This window comes from Blennius ocellaris (assembly GCF_963422515.1).
Source record: "Blennius ocellaris genome assembly, chromosome: 21".
Taxonomy (NCBI): Eukaryota; Metazoa; Chordata; class Actinopteri; order Blenniiformes; family Blenniidae; genus Blennius; species Blennius ocellaris.
Genome location: NC_137670.1, coordinates 4,871,403 through 4,895,283, shown reverse-complemented (window position 1 = coordinate 4,895,283; position 23,881 = coordinate 4,871,403). Strand labels below are relative to the sequence as shown.

At 44.0% G+C, this 23,881-nt stretch overlaps 1 protein-coding gene across 8 annotated transcripts in view; it reads left to right on the top strand.

Annotated features, from left to right (window-relative positions):
- The window catches only part of sdk2b (sidekick cell adhesion molecule 2b), a 284,284-nt gene that overhangs the window by 246,187 nt on the left and 14,216 nt on the right, over nt 1-23,881 (top strand). For 4 of the 8 annotated variants that reach the window (XM_080516865.1, XM_080516862.1, XM_080516864.1 and 1 more), the window contains 24 exons: nt 1,271-1,466; nt 1,804-1,902; nt 3,756-3,947; nt 5,761-5,882; nt 5,961-6,070; nt 7,194-7,344; nt 7,452-7,689; nt 8,518-8,633; nt 8,739-8,928; nt 9,133-9,231; nt 9,447-9,641; nt 10,917-11,118; nt 11,866-11,969; nt 13,177-13,247; nt 13,711-13,840; nt 15,127-15,183; nt 16,213-16,314; nt 16,417-16,532; nt 16,908-17,094; nt 20,079-20,216; nt 20,630-20,791; nt 20,883-21,008; nt 22,111-22,275; nt 22,806-22,946. In XM_080516865.1, coding sequence (XP_080372991.1) covers nt 1,271-1,466; nt 1,804-1,902; nt 3,756-3,947; nt 5,761-5,882; nt 5,961-6,070; nt 7,194-7,344; nt 7,452-7,689; nt 8,518-8,633; nt 8,739-8,928; nt 9,133-9,231; nt 9,447-9,641; nt 10,917-11,118; nt 11,866-11,969; nt 13,177-13,247; nt 13,711-13,840; nt 15,127-15,183; nt 16,213-16,314; nt 16,417-16,532; nt 16,908-17,094; nt 20,079-20,216; nt 20,630-20,791; nt 20,883-21,008; nt 22,111-22,275; nt 22,806-22,946 — 3,409 coding nt within the window. Of the gene's footprint in view, nt 1-1,270; nt 1,467-1,803; nt 1,903-3,755; nt 3,948-5,760; nt 5,883-5,960; nt 6,071-7,193; nt 7,345-7,451; nt 7,690-8,517; nt 8,634-8,738; nt 8,929-9,132; nt 9,232-9,446; nt 9,642-10,916; nt 11,119-11,865; nt 11,970-13,176; nt 13,248-13,710; nt 13,841-15,126; nt 15,184-16,212; nt 16,315-16,416; nt 16,533-16,907; nt 17,095-20,078; nt 20,217-20,581; nt 20,792-20,882; nt 21,009-22,110; nt 22,276-22,805; nt 22,947-23,881 lie in introns of all 8 variants that reach the window. The other 4 variants (XM_080516863.1, XM_080516859.1, XM_080516861.1 and 1 more) reach the window with 1 other exon arrangement.

Genomic DNA, 23,881 nt, shown 5'->3' with positions numbered 1-23,881 from the left:
GTTGCGGCTGTGTGGCGCGTACGGCGGAGGGAAGAGCCGGCGGGCAAACTGTGAACCACGGATTTCTGCTTATCCATTTGTCAGTCAGAGGTCATTCTCTTTACCTTCACAGCCATTTCTGACACTTTCTGCCGCCGAGCTGCATAATGATAAATGTCTTCATTACTTTTGCATGGGTCTTTTTGAATGCAATCCAGTCCAGGAGCCCACAGGGAAGCCACATCCATGGGGGCACTTCCAATCTTTTTCCTGTTGACTCTATCGACATTTGATTGCAACATTGTTTTGTTTTTTGGGGGTTTCTTTGTTCTTTTTTTTTTTTTTTTTACCCGTCCTCCTCCTCCCTCTCATTCTGTCTATTCACTCCACAAGTCTTCCTCGGCTGGGTGGAGAGGTCACCGTGAAGTACCCAGCCTGAATTTTAAATACCAGGTTTTTCTCCTGGGACTAAATTAAGTGGAGAGAAAAAAAAAAAGAGGAGTGTGGAAGTTCACATGAAGTATGGCAAAAAAAAAAAAAAGGAAGGATTCGGGGTGAGACGGGAGATATATATAGAAAAAAAAATGAGACAAGCGTGGCAGACTATCAAGCATTTATCCCTCCCGATGTCTCTCCTGCCAGCTCTCCGCTTCCTGAGAAACCACATCACTCTGAAAACTGGAAGCAGACGGGCCGTTGGGATTCATTATGGAAGCAGCTAATTGGTCAATCCAGACCCAATTTGTTGATGTTACATGATATGCAGTGAACATGCTTGACTGAATGCTGTCACTTCTCTCCAGAGCATAAACTCCAATTTCCCCTTATAGCCTGTCTTCGTGGAGCTGTGCAGTGATTTTCTACCTCTTTAGGGCTTTTCTGAATGCAAGATGACAAACAACTCTGTTCAGTGGAACAAAACTTTTATGGTTATCGTGACGTGTTAAATTATATTTGCAGTTACTGAAAATTAAAAAATCTCTCTCAGGTATGTTAATAGGTGATGAAAATCATCCTGAAAATGGCTCCGTTTAGGCACTTTTCTTATAATCAACAGGAATTTAGAGAAATAGTAACCATCAAGGCAGCAGTACAGAGAGAGACAATGGTCCTACATTTCTTTTTCCGAAAGCTAGAAGTAGAAAGTGCACGTAATCTGTAGTATATCTAACTGCATTACTAATTTCCCGGTAGTACTCACTGATTACCGTATTAATGCCGGAGAATTCCCAACACGGAAAAACCAGCTGCTCTATTCTGAACCCGCCGCGGTCATTCTCTCCTCTTTCAGCTGCTGGCCTGGGAACCTGGCAGGGAAGAGGAGGTTTCCATGGTAACGGTGCGACCCAACTTCCAGGACAGCGTCCACGTGGGACACGTGACGGGTCTGAAGAAGTTCACGGAGTACTACAGTTCCGTGCTCTGCTTCACGACGCCGGGCGACGGCCCCCGCAGCCCGCCTCGAGCCTTGAGGACGCACGAGGACAGTACGTGACTTTTCCCGCTACTGCTTCTGCCTCCTCCCGTCGAGCCAAGGCTAGGGGGGGGGGGGGGGGGGGACACGGGCATCTCGCTCTAACACATCCTTCGGGCAAAGATCTATTATTCATGCACAAGCAAGTTGTAGAGCTAATGAATGAGTATTTTCAGCCAGGATCATCATAATTGGGAGGTAGTTCCTTTGAGGGATTATTGGCTGAAGTTTAAAAAAAAAAAAATACACCTCACTATGTAATCACCTTCTTTTTTTAGGGGGGAGGGGTTTGGTTTTTCCGTTGTTCAGTTTGGTTGTTTCTTTGCTCATAAATTGTTATCTGCGTCCAGCTCCCGGTGCCGTGGGTCACCTGAGCTTCACGGAAATCCTGGACACGTCGCTGAAAGTGAGCTGGAGCGAGCCCGGGGAGAAGAACGGCGTCCTCACAGGTACCATCGCCTTACTTGTGAACTCATGACGGGACAGGAAAGGTGAGCCAATTCGCGAAAAGGTGTGGCTCCTAGCTGGCCTCATTCTACCAGAGCTGCTTCACAAACACCGCTCTTGTCCAATTAAGCTAAATGCTTCATTGGATGAAGCTCAGCTTGGCTGAAATGATTGTAAAAGTCACTTACAGAATCGAAATTCTTCTCAGACTGATGTAGGAACTTATTTTAAATGTATTCAATTGCAGCCACAACTAAAAATCACAATTCTAAACATAAATCCAGTTTTAAAGTGAAAGTTTTACTGAAGTATAAATAATTACAACATAAACAGTATTCGGTAAAAAAAAAAAAAGGGAACCACATTTCCACTTGAGAGTGGCTTTAACAGGTTGACTTGAACTTACACGGTTTCAAACTGTCATTCTCCAGTTTTTCACCACACAAGATGCATTCAGTTCTAATTTTGTCCATTGACTCTATGAAGCCATTTTCTATGTAACTCTATTGGTCCACTTTTTTTTTTTTGTCAACTTTGTATTTAGCCTAATTCTCCACTGCTTTCTTTTTTTCTTTCGCTTACTTTGCCTGCTACATATAATGTGCATAGCTTCATATATTTTCAAATAAATAGTACACTTTTAATGGAAACGCTTTCAATTCGTAGTTTTGTTACATGAAATAATTAAATGCTGACTCATCAACCAGCGATTCCAACCAGGAATCACTTGTTTATATAATGCACATACCGCAGCACAAACCAAATAAGCGTGCTATTGTCGCAGCGACATGTCAGAAATTAATCTTACGTAAAATATTGAAACAAAAAGAAATGTTCTGTTCCCCGAATCTCTGCATATAAAAAGCTCCTTTCCATAAGACATAACTCAGCTTTAGTAGTGAAAGGCATGTATGATGAAAATATAATATCTCTCACATTATCCCACATTATAAAGACGGATAAAATGTCACATTGAGTTCATCCACTCATCCATCTCCTGTTCTAATCCAGATTAGGGTCACCGGGGGGGAATATATCACCAAACACAGGGGAGAGATGAAGGGTATGCCCCACCAATCATGGACATTTGGACACCCAGACTCATCACAAAGCTCAACAATAATGAAAACAAGCTCAGGGAGAACATGACGACTCCACACAGGAGGGACTTGTTAGCCAGCGGGTTCGAACCAACGTACCAAGGAGCATCAATGCTTCACCACTGACATGAATCTTTTTTGGTCTAAATTTTAAGTACAAAACTAGTCAGGGAAAGTTTAAAAAAAAAAAAAAAGGTTCTTATGAAGGATTTTTTTCCCCATTAAGCCTCTCTTTTGTATTCTTAATTTGGAATTCATAACTGTTCACAAAGGTCCAAAATGTGCAGCATATTGTGAAGTGTTACCCCCCCCCCCCAAAAAAAAGAACATTTAAATGTGCTGCATACTCCCCAGAGACAAACACAGACATGCCATGAGAAATTATTGATTTGGCAAGAAATGCTGCTTAATGCTTTATGCAATCACATGAAAAGAGCTGCTGGCCAAGGAGCAAATTGCATTAACTTTGAGAGGGTGAGTGAGTGTGTGTGTGTGTGTGTGTGTGTGTGGGGTGGGGGGTGGGGGGGGGGGGGGGGGTGGGGGGGATGTGTGGGTGAGTGGGTGGAGGATGTGTGAGTGCAGGGAGGTATAATCACAGGCTGATTTAATTTGCTATATTCAATTTTTGATGGAGTTAATTTAATATTTCTGTTAGCCTGCCCCGTAGCATGCGGGCGGAGAGACGCTATTGTCGTAAAACTGCTGTGGGATTCGTCCTGAGAGGATCGTCTGTTTTTTCGCTCGCCACTTTCCAGGCTATCGCATTTCGTGGGAGGAGTACAACAGGACCAACACCAGAGTCACCCACTACCTGCCCAACGTCACCCTGGAGTACCGGGTCACCGGGCTCACTGCCCTCACCACCTACACCATCGAGGTGGCCGGAATGACCTCCAAGGGTCAGGGTCTGCTGTCGTCCTCCACCATCTCCTCTGGCGTCCCGCCAGGTCGGTCACCAAACCACAACTTTTGTGAAACGCGGCTACGGCACATGCACACCTCCGCCGTAGTAACTAGTTGTTCTGCACACGCTCAGTAAGATGGACAATCAGAACAATGGCGGCCTCCAGAGTGTTATGACTCCCAGTCCACATTCTCCTGGGACTTGATAGTTATCTAGTTATAGACGCTATAACATAGTGCAACAGGTGCAGTTGCACTATGTTATCTGCCACATCGGCCTAGTAAATCGTATGCATCATCCTCATCATCCTTGAAGTGTTGCTGATGCAAACTGACCTTCCTGACGGCAGAAACTATTTCATCCCCAATTTAATTAGTCTGCAATGTTGTTTTGTGTGTTTTCTTGGACCGACAGAAAGCTGTTCAGTTAATATATGAGCATATGCTTTTCATCTCACCTGCAAACAGAAAGCGAAAATAGCGACATGCTGAAGTGACTCGTTGTCTTAAACATGAGCAAAAATGGTACAATTAGGAATCTACAAAGCTTGTGTGAATTCCTGATGGGAGTGACGGATGGTTTTTGTCCACTGTTTGAATTCACTACCGGCTGACAGCTTTATTAAGCCTCTCCCCGTCCTGGAGATTTACCGTTTCACACTGAACCTGGAGAACACTCTCCATGCTGTCTGGCGCCAGACACAATGAAACCCGACCTCAGTGACCTTTTCCCAGACAGAACAAAAGAAAGCTCACTGTACATATCTGCCCAGAAATAATAGCTCCCACGAGAGGACAATTACAGTGTTTAATGATTTTATATTTGGAAATTGTGGGAAAAAAAAAAAAAAAAAAAAGGGTCTTACAGAAACACAATGCGCGTCAATTTGCCATTCAGAGGCTGTACATCTGTTGGAACCTGTAAAATGACAGCCGGTTCTATCGAGAGCAGCGGTTATAGTCGCCAGAATGGCAATTACTCCCATTCTGTTAAGTGTAAAGAAAACGCCTGTGACTGTACAGTAAGCATCCGGCTGAAAGCAGCGTCGCTCATCAGCCATGCAAATAATTCCGAAGTGGTAATTTTTACTGTGATTCGTATAATCTGCATTTCATTAGGACTGAATGCACTCACACTTAAGCAATCTGAGGGAAAACTAACTCTGGAAGGCTCATGGGAGCAATTATATCTTTTTACTATTAGGCCACTCTCGGAGGTTTGATGTTAATGTCTCGAATTAGGGATTTACGTAAGCTATAAATGTGAGGATAGGGTTTAGCATGTGTCTATAGTTTTTGTATACCTGCACACAGACGCGCAAAAACAAAGTCACTGTAATCCTGCTCTCCCCTCCAGGATTACCAGTGAATAATCCATTCCTATTGTTTATTCGGCTCAAGTGTAAACAGGGAGGATATCAGATCGAATCGTATCTCCAGATAACTGCAGTGAAATTGACATTCATGGCATTGTCTCTGCCTGTGTGCAGTGCGTAAGCATCTTTTTCAAATCTAATATGCTTCTGCTGTCTTGGTGCAGTTGTGAGTAGAATGAGATGACTGAGGGAGTTTTGTGTGCGTGTGTGTGTGTGTGTGTGTGTGTGTGTGTGTGTGTGTGTGTGTGTGTGTGTGTGTGTGTGTGTGTGTGTGTGTGTGTGTGTGTGTGTGTGTGTGTGTGTGTGTGTGTGTGTGTGTGTGTGTAGTATCTGTACGGCCACAAGGGGGTGCTGTTGTAGGTGGATTTTGTTTTTCTCCAAGGCAGGTCAGAGGCAACCATAATGCATCTGCTGTAATGTCACTGAATGGTTTTCCCTATTCCAATTTTGATTCTTTTTTTTTTTTTTTGCTCCATCATAGAGCTTCCTGGTCCTCCGACCAATCTGGCGATTTCCAACACTGGCCCGCGCTCCGTCACCTTACAGTTCAAACCTGGATACGATGGGAAAACTTCCATTTCTCGTTGGCTGGTGGAAGCACAGGTGAGGCGGATTCTTCATCCCATCCTTCACTCATCTTCCAATTCCGTCTTCGTAACCTTCCTACTGTGTGGGACTCAGGTCGGTGTGGTCGGGGACAATGAGGACTGGGTGATTGTGCACCAGGTCTCCAATGAGCCGGAGGCTCGCTCCTTACAAGTGCCGGGTCTGAACCCATATACCTTCTACAGGTACTGGAACCATGTTTCTTTCAGTCTGGCTACAGCTGCATTCACCAAGTGCGTGTGTGTGCGTGTGTGCGTGTGTGTGTGTGTGTGTGTGTGTGTGTGTGTGTGTGTGTGTGTGTGTGTGTGTGTGTGTGTGTGTGTGTGTGCGTGCGTGCGTGCGTGCGTGCGTGCGTGCGTGCGTGCGTGCGTGCGTGCGTGCGTGCGTGCGTGCGTGCGTGCGTGCGTGTGTTGTTCTGACACCAAAAGGCTCTCAATCACCTAATAATAATAACAACAAGGACTTATTTTTGTTTTATTTTTTATTTATTTTTTGTTTCACATATTTAACAGAAAAAATAAACAACAGGTAAAATAGTGCCATTATAACCTTTAAATTCAAACTTTTTCTTTGTTGTGGCGCAGAGTATATGTGGTGAAATTGTCTATATATACACAAAACTAAACAATTACTACCATATATGACTATAATCTCAAATATTAAGCCAATTTTAATGAAACCTTCTGGGGCAAAATACTGCGAAATGTCAAAAATATTCAATCCAAAGTACAAAAATCACTTTTTTTTTTCATTTGCTTGGTGGTTTGGACTCAGATTGGAGTCGTTTGTGAGCCGGCTTTGGCCCGATGCGCTTTGTGTTACACACACCCGTACACACACCAGCTAACGTTGGAAATTAGCTTGCAGACGGTGTAGCAAACGATTAATTTCTCTTCATCTGAAAAGTCTGTCAGACTTAGTTTATGTTCGATTTACATCATCATTTTTCGTAGTCGGGATGGAGAGTTGCTTGTTTCTCTTTGATCACATTCAGTGTAGCCCATTAACATTTCATTGAGCTGGTCCCTTAAGTCCAACAGCAGCTACAGTTCCAACATCAGCAGTGCCACTTTACATCTCGGCGTAGGTAAACCTTTTGCATATTCAACACAAATATGCCTCCCCTATTAGCATATTCATGTGGTGTTCATATTCACCCCTCTGATCTTGCTCAAAAGCAATAAACCTCATGTAATATGATACAAGCGCTACAATACCGCTGATGCTGTGAGTTGTCGGTTCGTTTTGAGTCTGAGTTTTCATTCCTGCTCGGATCAATTAAGCGTTTTGTTTGAATCCAAACTGCAGGTTACGAATGCGTCAGGTGAACATTGTGGGCACCAGTCTTCCCAGTCAGCCCTCCAGAAAGATCCAGACCCTTCCAGCTCCTCCCGACATGGCCCCCGCCAACGTCACGCTGCGCACCGCAAGTGAAACCAGCCTCTGGCTGCGGTGGATGGTAAGTCGGAATGTCCTGGAAGTCCTCAAATGTCAAATCTGAGCTTTTTGTCATGCATTTTTTTTTTTTCCCCCTCTCTGTGCCTCTGTCTCCGTGTTCTTGTCCAGCCTTTGCCCGAATGGGAATACAACGGGAACGCCGAGCAGGTGGGCTACAGGGTTCAGTACTCCCGCGCCGGCTCGCAGACCCGTGCACTGACCCACGTCATCGCCGACCGTCTGGAGAGAGAATTCACCATCGAGGACCTGGAGGAGTGGACGGAGTACGAGGTCAGGGTCCAGGCTGTCAACGGCATCGGGATGGGACCCTGGAGTCAGCCAGTCAGAGGCAGGACCAGGGAGTCCGGTGGGTTTTCACCCTGTTTGTTTAACTGCTGGGAAAAACATTTGCTTATTCAGTATGAATTAGGCCTCATGGTATTCATGAAGTAGTCCGATCGGTACTCGGTATCAGCAAGTGGCGAAAGGATAGCACGCCTTTAAAAAAAAAAGTGGTATCGACAAATCCCTCATCTTCATTATTAGTCGTATCATAAGTAACAAACACACTTTCCACTCTGCCATATGGTAAAATCGTGAGCAGATTGTTTGCGCCTCACATTCCCTGCCAGTCTCTTTAATGTCCCGCCTCGATTCAGGCAAAGACGCTTCTGTTCCTTTTCCTTCTGCTTTCATATATCACATTGCAGAGGACTGGAAGGAGCGAAGCACAGGAGTCCGAGGAAATTGAGAACACGTGGATTCAAATGCGGAATCCCTGTGCTTTATTTTCCACATACTCTGGCAAACTGTCAGGAATCGGGCATTATGTTCCAACGATGGCTGCCAAGAAAGAGGAATGCTATTCTTGAGAGGCTTTTTAACTTGCAGGTAGAAAGGAAAAGAGACACTGGGTTCATACCCAAATAATAAATGGAATTCACCTATATTGCACATTTGCACTGCTTCAGCAGTTTCAAAGCACTTTCAGCAGAGTGGCTGCCCAACTGCTCCTCCCTGAAAAGCAAAGATCTTTCTTTCTTTCTTTCTTTCTTTCTTTCTTTCTTTCTTTCTTGACGCTGTTAGTCACATTCAGCCATTTACGTACTCACTGATGGCGCAGTATACAAAAGAAACATTTTCCCTGTTAATATGACAAATAAAAATCTTCTTTCATTGTGTTTTTGTTTTGAAGTCCCCTCTAGTGGACCCACCAATGTATCAGCCTTTGCCACCACCTCCAGCAGTATCCTGGTGCGCTGGTTCGAAGTCCCGGAGCCGGACAGGAACGGTCTGATCCTGGGCTACAAGGTCGTTTGATTTTTTGAATTTTTTTTATTTTATTATTTACTGAGAATCTCGAAAGCCTGTGGTGGTCTGTCCTACTTACTCCCAAACTTTCTCTCACTGGCTCAGGTGGTGTACAAAGAGAAGGACTCGGACAGTGCGGTCCACTTCTGGACAGTGGAGGGGAACACCACCCACAGTGTCCAGCTCACTGGCTTGGGGAAATACGTCCTCTATGAGATCCAGGTCCTGGCTTTCACACGGATCGGAGACGGGCGACCCAGTTCTCCCCCAATCCTTGAGAGGACTCTGGACGACGGTAGGAGCCATTGCGATACAGAGTGAATCACTGTACCACCTTGTGCTACAAAGTGGAATTACAAGGCTGATGAGTTGTGGCAAGCTTGTTAACTTTGGTAGATTTATCTTACTCAAGTTTAGTTTGAAGCTGTTTTTCATTGAATAGTATCACATATTGCACTTTTTTATATATATATATATATAAATGTCCTCATTTTACCAGTGCCTGGACCTCCGGTGGGCATCCTGTTTCCTGAAGTGCGGACCACATCCGTGAGACTTATCTGGCAGTCACCCGCCCAACCTAATGGCATAATACTTGGTAAGTAGCATTCATGACCTTTTTACTGTTTATTAATGTGAAGATCTGGTCAAATGATACAATCCTGTTGCTTTTTATGGCTTAAAAGCAACACAGACGTTGCTGTGTAAAACAGGGGCTTTGATTTCTCATTTCTCTGTCTCCTTGAGGAACCATGAATACAAACCAAACACCATGTGACAGTGACATCTGTGCATTTCCCTCTGTGTCCCCAGCCTACCAGATCACGTTTCACCTCAACTCCACCAACAGCAACGCGGCGACCGTGGACGTGCTGAACCCCAGCGCTCGCCAGTACACAGTGACCAACCTGAAGCCGGAGTCTGTGTACGTGTTCCGTATCACGGCGCAGACCCGGAAAGGCTGGGGAGAGGCGGCCGAGGCCCTGGTGGTGACCACGGAGAAAAGAGGTAGCTTGTGACTTTACTGAAGATTTGATGTGCTGCGTTAAGAAAACTGTTGAATATTCAGTTTGTCACGTCCCCTTTCCCGCAACATTTGCATAACGACTAAAGCAAAAGGATTGCTATGAAATGTACTGGTAACATAAGTGGGGAACATGGCAGCAGACACAGGTGTGTGATCTCAGTAATGACCCGACATGCAGGGAGCCGCGCCAAGCCGTCTTTGCACTTAGTTCATTTCCAGTTAACAGTCCGGCAAGCAGATGTGTTTTCTAAAGGAGTGTTTGTGCCCTGTGGGTATTTATTGGAAGCACTCTGATGTAGCTGTGAGACCGAATCAGTCCATCTGCTTCCCTCGAGGCATTTTGCAGATTGTTTACTCTGCAACTTTCATTCCTCGCCTACTTTTCATTCAATCATCATCAGAATCGCACTCTTTTTTTTTTTCTACCCCTCTCCTCGTCAGTCGAACAAGCATGGATGGATATGTTTTTTTTGTTTTTTTCAAGCTGAAAACTTTTAAGAGCACATTTCTATATCTTTTCTCCATCCAGTTTGACATCCCTTTTTCCCAAAGTTCATTTGCAGCACATCCCACACAATCGATCCATCTCGTGCAATCCTTCGCACATACCTCGAGTTTTTCTATTATCCAACATCCCTTAACTGCATCTGAATCTTTTTTTGGTTTCAATAGATTGACTGGAGTATACTGTGAATGTTTGTGCCCCTTTTCTCAAACTTTATCTTTCAATATCAGTCAATTCTTTATATGGCTGTTTGTGAATTTGGCCTCTGGTTGGTCGGTCAGACAGGAGAAGTCCTGCGTAGGCGCTATAGTAACTATATATGAGCATAAAGCTTTATTCTTTTGCTTTTTGGTAGTTTTTGAATTTTCAGCTGCGAGGAAATTATGACAATGGCTGCAATATATTCACTTGACACCAGGGGTACACTTTAGTTTGAATTATGAAGCAAATAGGTTCAGATTATCTGGATTAGTAAACAGACGTAGAAATGTGTCTACATCAAAGATTATTTTTAGATTTTAGCAAGTTATTCTGATCATATGAACTAGAAATCCCACGTTGTCGTAAAAGGATAGTTCATTAAATACGAACTTGTTAAGAAACAGAGATTCATTTAGATTTCTAGTTATATAGACATTATAATATTTATCAGCCCAGTTGAGCTCATATTGCATGTGGCCCCTGAAGTAAAAGTGATTTTTGACACTGCTGCCAGCTGGGGCGTGACACAAAGTGTATCTGTTTCCTCCAGCCCGCCCGCAGCCCACCAGCCGTCCCAGCGTGCCTCAGAAAGATGTCCAGGCCCGCCAGGTGCTGCTCTCCTGGGAGCCGGGCAGCGACGGACTGTCGCCCGTGCGTTACTACACGGTGCAGCAGAGGGAGCTCCCCGAGAGCAACTGGACGGTCCACTCCGCCTCGGTCAACCATGAAGCCTCCTCCTACATCGTGTCCAGGTAGACTGCTTCGTGTTTTATTACGGCTTTGATACTTGCATACAGATTTACCCCAATGTACCACCATAATACATAATACAGGGGTGTCAAACATAAGACTTGTGGGCTAAAACCGGCTTCCAATAGCCTCCGATCTGGCTAAACCACCAAGGAACCTCTAAAATTCAAAGAAGACGTTGATGTTTTTGACAAGACAACACTGAAATCATTATGAGAATACTTAACAATAGCTTCAAAGTTATGCTGTTTGTATAAACACCCATAATGCAACAGCTATAGAAGTTTTTAGAAGCTATAGAAGTTAACATTACACTGTACTTTGTACCAGAAGGTTTCATTAACACTAGCTTTTTTCAGGTTGTAGTCATTTTCTGTCATAATAGTTTGGTTTTATAAAATATATTGACATTTCCATCACATATTCTGTGCCACAACAAAGAAAAAGTTTACATTTAAAGGTTATTATGGCACTATTTAACTGGTCCGGCTCCTGAACTGAAATGTGTTTGACATCCCTGACGTTGTATAAAATACAATACATTAAAACAAAAGCTTTACTTTCTCTCAGTCCCATTCAATACATCTACTGTTTGGTTCGGTTGTAGCTCACAGTTTGCTCTGAATGCTTGTAGCTCACGCCGGGAGACTTATGTTTCCCATTTGACGTATGGGGCTTCAAAGGACCAGGATCCATTGCTGTTGTTTATCACCGCGATTGACGCGCTTCCTTGTGCTTCCATCCCTAAGGCTGAAGCCCTTCACATCCTACCAGTTCAGAGTGAAAGCCACCAATGACATAGGGGACAGCGAGTACAGCGAGGAGAGCGAGGCAATCACAACTCTGCAGGATGGTAAGAGGCAACATTATGATCGCATGTCTTCATACTTCATTTATAATTATTATCATTATTTCAAAGAGAGGCACTTCAGTGTTTAGTCACAACCCTGCCAAGAGTTGCATTTGGCTCCGTGCCTCTCTTAAAGTGGAACCCACTTGCCTGGTTCTGTTTGAATGTACAAAAAAAAAATAACATCTGCTGCAACTTCTAAAACTTACATGAGTACATTTCTTGAAGAGTTGGTTTCATGTTGACGTGACAGCATGCAGTTTTACAGCCGCACATTCGCAATGTGCATCCCAGCATGTGCTCAAATGGACTCATCTCAGTTGACTTGAGCACGTCTCAATACAGAGCCCCCATTGTTACTGTTAAGGAACCATTACATATCAAGCTGTTGCCCAGGGTTTGTGAAATAAATACAGTTTTCTTTGTCCATGAAACAATACACAGATGAGTCACGAGCTGATATGAACATACTTAATCACTTTATAAAAGCACCTGTAAGCAGGTCGGATGTAATCAATATAGATGAATTATACTTGTATCAAGCATTTTTTTTTTTTTGCCACCAATAACAACTGCCATCGAAGTACCATCCATATCGTCTTGGAAAGGAAACTCTTTGCACCAACTTTCAATAGAATTGAATGAGTTAAGTCAGATTATTTCTAAACATCTCCAATATCCCAGCTGCCGTTTTCATGAAACCAAACCTTCTGGTGCAAAATAAAGTAAAATGTCGCAATTCCATTGCCCGACTGGATTGGAGCTTCTTGCACGTCGTTTTTGGCCCATTATTAGCGATCAAAGTGTAGAGGTCACTCTGTAGACAGATGGACACTAACGGAGTGAAAGCCAGAGGTGCAAAGAGGTTTTTGTCTGCTTCAATTGGCCTGTTCTTTGGATGCAGACTCTTCTGGCAGCAGGCGGTGGCATGTGTGCCCGGCTGCAAATACCAACACACAAAAGAGCGGCAATTAAATCTTGGCAAAATGCAAAAAAAAAAAAAAGAAAGAAATTGGACCCAAGGGGGCTTTAACCCGGGAAAAGGAACGTTCCTTCCGCTGATCTTTCCCACACGTCACTCAGTTGCTCTTCTGTCTCAGCTTATTGTGTGTTTATGCTCCGTGAATGCCACTGCACAAATCCTGACTCCTGTACATTTTCAGCTCAATTTAGCTAATTTATGGTACTTTTTTTTTTTTTTTATCGCCAGCACCCGACGAGGCACCTGCGATCCTCTCGGTCACGCCGCACACGACGACGTCAGTGCTCATCCGCTGGCAGGTAAGAGACCCACGCTCACATCCGAGAAACTGGCCTCTTAATGAGAGACGGTGGCGGTCTGTACTTACCAGGGTGTAATATAGCTCCTGTGCTCTTGCGTGTCTAATAGAAAAACACCCGCTCACATCCGAATTAGCAGGTTGTAAAGAGTCAAAACAGGAGGCTCCGAGACACAGTTTGACTTTTATGGAGATCACTTGTTGAGTTTATGAGGACAGAGAGGTGCTTGTTTTCTCCCCGCTCTGGGCGCGTTCTCTCATGTTCAACCGTGGGGGATTTCTCTGCATTACTCAATGAGGAGTCTTTTTCTTTTCTTTTTTTTGTCTGTGTTCAGTTACTGTAAACATAAGCCAACCTCCACAGTGCTGGAACATACAAGCCAATTTCCTGTCGAGAAAGCCGCTATTTTTACACTCTTTCTGTAGCTCAAACCCTGTTTAACACCCACCCACCCCTTTTACAGCCCCCTTCCGAGGAGAAGATCAATGGAATACTGCTGGGCTTTCGGGTTCGATACCGTGAGCTGCTGTACGACCGCCTCCGCAGTTACATCCACGCCGTCAACAGCGCGTCCGCCTGGACCGAGCTCAGCGGTGAGGAAGAGACGCGGCTTCCAGCCCATCTGCACTTTAGTCAACGTTTGCATTTCGAACACGGGTCAGGACATGACAGCATCAGGAGTGGAAAAACATTTATGAAACTGTCGAGCAGAATAAAGAGAAATAGAAATGGCTAAGCAGTGGTTCGCGCTCTCGCCTCACGGTTGGAAGCTCTACATGTTTGAGTCCAGGATTTAAGGCTTTTCTATGTGGAGTTTTCATATTGTGGGTTTTACCTCGTTCCCTCCCCCCCAGCAAGTCCAAAAAGAGGATTATTTGACGTTATTTGTGACTCTAAGGCCCCGTTTTCGAGTAAAAACGGAAAACTTTTGTCACGTTTTTTTGGGCGTCTGTTTACACGCCAACGGTAAAAATGCAACTTTTTGAAAGCGGCTCCCAAGGTGGAAGTTTTAAACAGGAAAATGCAACTTTTCTGAAATGACGCTACCGCGCGTGCGCACTGCGGCCATAAACAACCGTTAAATAAATGTTTTCAACATTTTTGGGGATTTCCGTGTAAACAGACATGAAGCGAGTATCTCAAAACGAAAAACTTTTCTGAAAGGAAAACACAAAACGATGCGTTTTTTTTCACTTGAAATGTGAACTGGGGCCTTCCCGAGGCCGCACAGGCTGATTTGAGATATTTTCCGTGAGGATCACTTATTCAGGGGGCTTCTATCTTCTAGTCTCCTCTGTATGCTGTTCCATTGGCCTGTGATCCATCCAGCTTTGCCGCATCTCCAGAGCGAAACCAGAACCCAAACTTAAAACCGAGCATGGAGTTAATGGAAATGCTACTTTATGATGTTAACAAACCAATGAGAATAATGAAGAAGTCATCAGGGATGAAAGTTGGGAAATTAAAGTGCCATTTCTGCACAATTACGAGAGTCGATTATTCCTCCCGCACGCAGCCTTTATGTGTCAGCAGCTTTATTATTTCCAGTAAAGGAAAAGCCTTCACACTGGCTGCCAACTTTTTCCCCACCGGTCCCGAAAAACTTCACAGCAAAACATTTCATCTTGTGATCGGCGGTTATCAGCTGCAGGCTGTTATTAGGTTTGCTCTGTTTCCACCGCCCGCTGCAACCTGTCCTGTAATTTCACTCTCGCTGACTCATTGGCCGCCACCATCACTGTCATTTTGGGGGTTTTAAAAGACAATGGCACTACTCGTTCTCAGAAGTGGGAGTCAGACTTTTGAACGCCATTGTTCGTCCACTGCTTCCTCTCTTATCTAACCCACTTTTATTCTCTCCTCCCCCTCCTCACCACAGCTCCCTACAGCATCCGAAATCTGAGCGATTCGTCCCTCACCCAGTTTGAGCTGGACAGTAAGTGGTTTTTTTTTGTTTGTTTGTTTGTTTGTTTGTTTTTTGACCAGGTCTATAAAAAGCCTCCCTCTTTTGCGTTGGATCTCACCATGTGTCTGAAATGCCCCCGCTGCCTGGGATAGTGTACTGGAAAGAAAAAAAGAAAACGTGTCAAGCAAATTAACACAACATTTGGCTGCTTAGAATCACATCGCAATAGTACAAACACTTCTGCCGGGGCCAAACGAAACACACGCACTTTCTACACAGAGATTCTTGGACACCGCCATCTCGATGTATCCGTTGGTTCGCACGTGTCAGCTTATTTGGATAAGCGCTGCAATAGCAGATGGTCCCATATTTCTCCTGCACCTCCATACTGCAGCTTTTAATAGCCTCCTAATTACAGTGTCCCTGTATGAATTTTTAATTGGATTAGATTGGCCATCTTCCTGTAAGATTTTTTTTTCATTTTTTTTTTCATTCCAACTCATTGTAGCAGCTTTTGAGGGATCGTATTATTCTCATTATTCTTAGGAGACGTGCAGAGTCTGTTTGCGGTGAGAACCTTTGAGAAAAGGGCAGTTTGCTTTTCCCAGATGGTGGCGTTTAAAGTCACGATTTTGATTTTTGCTGAGATTCCTCTACTTCATGGATGTCGAAGTCATTGCAGTTCAGGGGCTACGTGCAATGCAATTTCATCTTGAGTGCAAGAATAGTACCATAATAGCCTTCAAATTTAAACCTTGTCTTTGTCATGGTGCAGAATATATGTGATGAAAATGTCTAGATTTTCACAAAGCCAAATATTTACTCCTGAAAATGAATATAAGCTCAACATAAAAGACAGTTTTATAGAGACCTTTTGAATGCAAAATACAGTGAAATGTTCCCAAAAATGTATTCCAAAATCGCAAAATCAGTGTTTTCTTTGAAATTTTTACAATTTGCTTGGTGGTTTGGCCGGATTAGAGACTCCTGCGGGCCAGTTTTGGCCTGCGGGCCTTGTTTTTCACACCCCCTGGTATCAATCTTCTGTCATTGTTTCAGAACTCAGTAAACACAAGCGCTACGAGATCCGCATGAGTGTGTTCAACGCAGTGGGCGAGGGTCCAGCCAGCAGTCCCCAGGAAGTGTTCGTGGGAGAAGCAGGTTCGTGTGTGTGTGCGTGTGCGTGCGTGTGCGCGCGTTGTGTTCTGTTGTGTTCTGTTCTCAATATTGTACCTAATGTACATTGAATTATTGTGTGACCAGTGCCAACAGCCCCTCCCCAGAACGTGGTGATCCAGTCGGCCACGGCCACCCAGCTGGACGTGACGTGGGACCCCCCGCCCGTGGATGCACAGAATGGAGACATACAAGGATACAAGGTCTGATTTTTATTTTTATTTTTTTTCGTTTCTCCCACTAAAATTTCCCAGCAGTCACACTTTCCCCTCCACGTTTATATAACGCAAGGGCATTGTGTTTTGTGTACATTTTAATTGTCCACAAGAGACATCCATCTGTGTGATGTTAATCACCCTTAAATGGACATTTTAGCGAAGGCTGTTTTCCAGAGGGGCTTTCCATTAAAGGTTTAGTCAAGAAAACATTTACGGGGAATAAAAGCAAATCGTGTCTTTTCCCCCTGAGGGAGCTTAAAATGGGACTGGATTTTATCGAAGCAAGAAATAACCGTATCCTCTGAAGAGCATCTGTAAGCATACGTTAATGTCTATTTATGCCTCTGTTATTCCATGCAGATTTACTTTTGGGAGTTCCAGCGCAAGAACGAAACGGAGCGGCTGCGCACTCTTTTCATGCCCGAAGGCGGGGTGAAGCTGAAGAACCTGACGGGTTACACCACCTACATGATCAGCGTAGCCCCCTTCAACGCCGCGGGGGACGGACCCCGGAGCCCACCGACGAGGGGACGCACCCAGCAAGCAGGTAAGACTAGTCAAACACTCTCTTCTTCAACAAGTAACCAGGTTAATTGGAAATACCAAGAGAGATGTATTTTTTGTGTGTCTGCCTATAAGATAGGCAAGGCATCCAAGGGCCATGTTTTGCCTTCTCCAGGCTAAAAAAAAAGGTAAATCAGCTAGGATAGATGAAATTACTAATAACACATTAAATTAAAATGTATAAAAAGCAATTGAGGGAAAATGGTCAAACTAAAAGTCATCAAATAGCTAGTACAGCTATGTTATTCGGGAAAAGGGAAAGAAAAAGAAAAGTATTTGTCAGAAAATATTTAGAAAAAATGGGGAAAATTTCACAAAAGGAAAAAACCAAGACATTTTTTAAAAGAAATGATGGGGTGGAAATGATAAAATGAAAAATTAAGGGAAAGTTGGAAAAGTTTTAAATGTGAAAAAAGTGATAAAATGGAATAAAAGGAAAAAATGGAAAAACAAAATACAGTGTAGTATAAGGTAAAACTACTCTAACCATGAGGGAATGCACAATGGTTATAAATATCTAAATAACTAAAGTTGCTAAAAATGCATTATGTGGCCAAAAGTGGAAAAATCCTTAAGTTAAAAGTGAAAATCCCCCAAATATGGGTACAATATGGCTACAAAAGCTAAAGATGTATACAAATATTTCTAGATTGTGTGTTTTAATTGTGACACTTCAATCTAAGTTAATTCATCTATCTATTTTTTTTTTTTTTTTTGCTATACTATTTCTTCATGTTAGACAAATTTTATTTGTTAAAAAATTGTAAAAATGGATCTTTTGCTCATGAAGGTCACAGCACTAATAGCAATACCTTTATCTCAAACATGAACTGAGCTGTGCTTTTTTGGAGAAAACAGGATTGACTGATGCTCATCCTGACAGTCGTCTCCAGAGTAATCGAGTACGCCACAGTAAACATCAGGAAACAACCACAACAGTCAAGTTTTTAAAGGGCTCGAATGCACAGAAGAGTCAACATTAGTACGGTCCTGCGAAATTTTAGAAAACATTTAATGAATATAAATGTCCTGGGAAATAGATGACAGGACGAGGAAACATGCGGTAAGAGGCTGACGCGATTAAAGAAGATGAATTAAAGCGCGCAGAGCCGTGTTGATTCATTTGTCATATTTACGTGGCGGTGGCAGTTAGTTTTGAAAAAAAAAAAAAAAAACACTGCGAGTTCTCTGGCGCACGAGGAAAGAATCTGACGCGACGATGATGCTAATCGCTGCTGTCAGCGTGCCAAACGGCGTGAACAGAGCATGCCTTTCTAATCAACACGGACGTGGTGTTTTCTCGAAAAGAAAAGAAAAGGAGACTGTATTAAAAGTCTTAAAGCTACACACATTTCCAAAGAATAGCTCAATACTTCTCTCTCTCTGTTTTTTTCATTCTTTCGCTGACTCGTGGGAGTTTCTACAAGTATTCCCATCTGCTGACCTGTCAAAACAATATTCATCTTGCTAAAACCTCCAGTAAGAAAAAAGAAGAAAGGAGAGGAAAAGTTGTTTTGGGGGGTTTTTCCTCAATAGCTGCTGTTGTAAGAGGAGGAAGCAGATGACAAGCTGGAGGGGGGGGGGGGAGAAGTTATCTAATCATTCTGCAAGACAAAGAAGCTTTGTGTTCTGTCGGCGTCTCTGCGAGTGTACAGTGTAAACTGTGTTTCCAGAACGGCCTCAGCCGGCTGTAATGGGGCTTTTTCGGAGGCTGGGACATGGTCATTGTGGCCGTGAATGACTGTGACCTCGGTCAGGCTGCATTTGTCAGTAATGTCGAAGCCTTTTTAACCTCAAAACTGCAGCGTTGACCCAATCTTGTCTGTGAACAGGGACATTGACTCATTCCAAAGCAGCTTTCGGGTGCAGCAACAATGTTTACGATGAAGAAAATGTCCAGCAGTTAGATGTTTCTGGGCCTGGAGATCTAAATCAAAGAGGAACGGATTTACTTTGTTAGAATCTGTAAGCGGAAAGAAACTTCCGGTGGAAATATCCACATCTATGTATCTATCATGTTGTTTCAGTGTTTTCAAGTGAAATATGCAACTTTTTTTGAAATAACTCCTCAGGTGGAACTTTATGAAAATGTTCCAACTCCGTGGATATGGGCGGCAAATACAACTTTTTGAAAATAGCTCTCATGGTTGAACTTTAAAAACAAAATAAAAGCTTCATCTCCATGGTAGCGGCAAAATGCAGTGAATCCCAAGAATCCCAAAACCTTTTTGAAAATGTTCTGTCTCCATGGAAATGGGGCCAAATGCCACTTTTCGAAACTGCTCAGCCTCTGTCTCCATGGAAACAGGGGAAATGCCGCTGCTGCATATACACAAAATAAATTACCTATATTCAGGTATACATGCACCATATACCTATATACATACTCGCATAGAACAGATATCTATTTCAGCATGTCTGAACAGGGGACAGAAGAAGGAAATCCTACACCTCCAATTTTTAGTAGTCATATTTTATAATCATCCTGTTTCCTGGATCCTATGTATTTAACAAAAAATTGTTAATGGTTAATGGTAAAAAAGTACTGTTTTTCTTTACCTATTTGCTGAGCTTGAGCTTTAAAAAACAGTAATTATGAGTTCCAGACAAAGACTTGAAGAAAAAGTGCTGCAGAGCAACCTGCTTTTTTATCCAGAGATAATTATAATTCTTATTTCTCGGGTGCCAATAGTTGTGCTAATTCTTAGTTTTCTGCCACATTTGATCACGGAGCAGGGTACATTTAGTATGATCCTGATATAAAGTATGTATTCTGACCTTGCCATATGGCTCTCTGGTTATGCTTCCGTGGAAATATGTCCTCCCACACACACATCGGACAGTTTTCTGCCAAAGGTGTGAAGGTTTGTCCCTTCCACACCTCCAAATGCCCCCCCCCCTTTCCGCCCATCACATGTCTATTCTTAGCCACATGTTTTCCTGATCTCGGACCTCTGCGTCTTGCAGCACCCAGCGCTCCCGGCTTCATACACTTCAGCGAGCTGACCACCACCTCCGTGAATGTGTCGTGGGGCGAGCCCACCTTCCCCAACGGCATCCTCGAGGGCTACCGTTTGGTCTACGAGCCCTGCACGCCCGTCGATGGTAATCTTCTGAAAATCTCTCTGCTCCAAGCAACTTCCAGCTTCTATTAAAAGGGGAAAAAAAAAAAAAAAAAAAAAGTTTCATGCACACTACATGATGTTATTGATGCTGATCAAGTTTTTAGATTCCAATTTGTTTTAGATTAATCAAACTAGTTTGAATCTTGTGGTGTGCATTTCTCCCGAGCTCACCAGCACATTGACCATTGCTGCTATAAACATGTGTACTACTATCCACCCGGAAAGAATAAATAATGCATATTTCTCACTACTAATTCCATCACTTTGTGTGTTTGTGTCCACCCCCCCCCCCACTGCCTGACCGAAATAAGACCTGCTCTAAACGTCTGTTAAATGTTTGTCTAGAGTCTTCAGTGGCCTGTGCCGACTGTCTCCACTCCCCCTCCCCCCCAGGCGTCAGTAAGACAGTGACGGTGGATGTGAAAGGGAGCGGCCCCCTCTGGCTGAAGCTCAGAGACCTGGCCGACGGCGTCACGTACAACTTCCGCATCCGGGCCAAGACCTTCATCTACGGGCCGGAGGTGGAAGCCAACATCACCACGGGACCGGGGGAAGGTAGCTGCGGTTCATTGTTTGTGGACATGGAGATATTTCTGAGTGATTTGTTGTAAGAAATAAAAAAAAACCTCTATGTGTCATACCTCAGGTGCGCCTGGACCCCCCGGGGAGCCCTTCATCACTCGCTACAGTTCAGCTCTAACCATCCACTGGACAAGCGGGGACCCGGGACGGGCTCCCATATCACGCTACGTCATCGAGGCCAGACCTTCAGGTGGGTCTAGACCGGTGATTCCCAAACAGGGGGGGGGGGGGGGGGACAATTTATGGCTTAGGCTCCTTTTACCTGACATGTCTTTTGTTGTGTTTTGGCATCTATTTCCACAACAATGGTGCTCAGAGCCACTGAAAACGCAACTTTCTGAAAATGGCTCCCAAAGCGGAACTTTTTAAAAAGGCATTTTTCTGCTAATGTTCAGGCTCCATCTCTGTGTAGACATGAGAAAACACTACTAATGTGTGTGTGCAAAAAAGCGCCCCTTCTCTCCTCTACAGATGACGACCATATTAGCCAGCCTTGCTTCATTTCACCTTCCAAAATAGTTTTGATTCAGGAAGGTGGTGTAAAGTGTCAACATCTGCTGCCCCAGAGTCGGCGTCCCTGCTATTTTAATGGCTTATTGATTCAGGCGCTTGCAGTTTAGGACAATCGGCGTCAGGTTTCCGTTGTGATTGACGGGTCGTGGCAGGGCAATCAGGGTGATGGATGGAGGGCGACTCACGGCGAGGGGATGTGTTTCACCACGTTGGAGTGAAAACTGAGAAGAACACTTAAAAAAGGTTAGCGAGGAGTGTCGGGTGATAATATATAGTGCAGGGAAGTGTCCAGCGGGGATGATGAAGATGTTTGAACCACCCCCCACACCCTTCATCCTCTCTTATCTATATGCCACGGGTCATAACTCTCCACAGTATCACATGGTGATGACTTATTCTTGTCTCCGGGTTGAGTTCCATCAGCTTTCTTAAACTTTTCGTCGATGGATGAACTCTGCTGTTTGTTTACTTTATTAGAAGATTCAGACTTGCATTGATATTTACAAGCAGCAATGTGTAATAAATGATCACTGGCAGAGTTTCCGCGGCTGCGTTTGAAATATGGTCCACGTCGTGGATTCGGTCGCTGTAAATTTCTGCGAGAGCCGTGAAATTGATGGATCGTGTAATATTTGTGGGAATTATCAATTACGCTGGGAGCTGCCAGGCTAGTCCCCGAACTTTATATTAAACAAACAACCCGTTAACAGAGATGTATTGACTTTATTTAAATTGTGGGTTTTTTTTTTTTTTTTTTTTATGTCCTCCAACCTTTGCAGACGAGGGCTTGTGGGACATCTTGATCAAGGACATCCCCAAGGATGCGACGTCGCACACGTTCAGCATGGACATCCTGAAGCAAGGGGTCAGCTACGACTTCCGGGTGATCGGAGTCAATGACTACGGCTACGGCTCTCCGAGTCTGCCTTCACCCTCCATCTCTGGTGAGCTTGAATCAAGTGGGTTCGAGGAGTCGTCACCTGGTTTCCTCACGCATCCATTCTCCCTTAAATTGGTCTTTGAAAGAATTCTTGAAATTTATCGGTGGAAAAAATCAATAGAGCCTGTTCTGACCCGTTATCATACCACAGCTTCCTCTCCCGAGTGCACATGCAAGAAATTTTGACTGGTACGGATGTTGATTGGCTGCAGAAACTGTCAATCATATATAGCAGTAGCATAGCAATAGCGTAGCGATAGCACAGCGGTACTTTGCTCACATGACAAATATAAAGAAAGGACGATTGCGGAGCAATCTACAAACATTGACGCCGCAGAGCAATGCAGCACAGAGATTTAAAATGAAATATACAGGTTCAAAGTTTATACTAGTCCCGTTAGCGGTTAGCAGTTAGCAGCTTAACAAGTAAAAAGTGATTTCTAAGTGATGACTCCTTTAAGTTCAGCTTTTCATTTATTTCCACTCGTCTCATTCAGACTTGCATGAATTTCAACTCCCTGCGTTTTGATGCAGCTCAAAAGGTGGCGCCGTTCTACGAGGAGTGGTGGTTCCTGGTCGTGGTGGCTCTGGTGGGGCTCATCTTCATCCTGCTGCTGGTCTTCATCCTCATCATCAGAGGTCAAAGCAAGAAGTACGCCAAGAAATCCGAGTCAGGTGAGTGTGCCCGTAGGCTGACTGCTCAGGGAAACGATGGAGGTGGAGGGAACTTTTTCTGCTTGAATGTCGAAAGCAGCGGGAGGACAGACAGCAGAGATGCAGGAATTGAGGGCGCACTCTGACATCAGCTGGTATTTCCCTCTGCTCAGCAAATTTTTTTTTTTGCTGCCGCTGTTTTGCTGCCAGGCCGGGAGGAGGGAGGGATGGGAGGGGAGGGGTGGCGGTCCCTGCGGGTCACTGCCCATCTTTCTGACTGACAGAGGAAAAACAAGAGGCTCCTTCTCACTCCAGCACAAAGGCTCTGAAAACCTCCCCCTCCCTCCCTTCAGGAATCTGGCCCCGGCCGCCGGACCTGCCCGGAGCTCTTTCTCTCTTTCTGTGTGTTTGCGTAACCACCAATTGACCTCAAGTAGCTCGGGACCGACAGTGGAGGTCCCGGCCCGGCCGTGGCCCCTTTCTGTTGGGTCTGAGTGATGACAGAAAGTGTTTTTAACCTGTAACATGGCCGGCATGAATCCACCGTGGCGCAGCCTCTTTCAGTGTGCTCGCACTGTAACTCTGTAACTCTCAGACTGTCAGTACTTTTGTGCTTGTGTGGAAGAAATCCAATTTCTTTTACAGTAATACGAGTCCTAACAACCTTTGATTGGTATGCCTGGCTTGCAATTAAAGCTAAGTTGACTATAAACATATAATCTTGTCAACTTAATGAACAGTGTATCTGTTAATCCTGTCATAGAAAGTCATTGAAATGTTTCACCTATTTACTGAACAACTGTTGTTGTATAGTTTGATTTGACTTAACCACATTTAAATCTCCATATTCAAATTACTTTTTTATTAAAACTATGCCAATACCATGATTAAGCATATTTTTTTTTTAATTAAAAACTCTAAATCAACCCGTTGGAGTCACTTTTAAAAGGACCGTC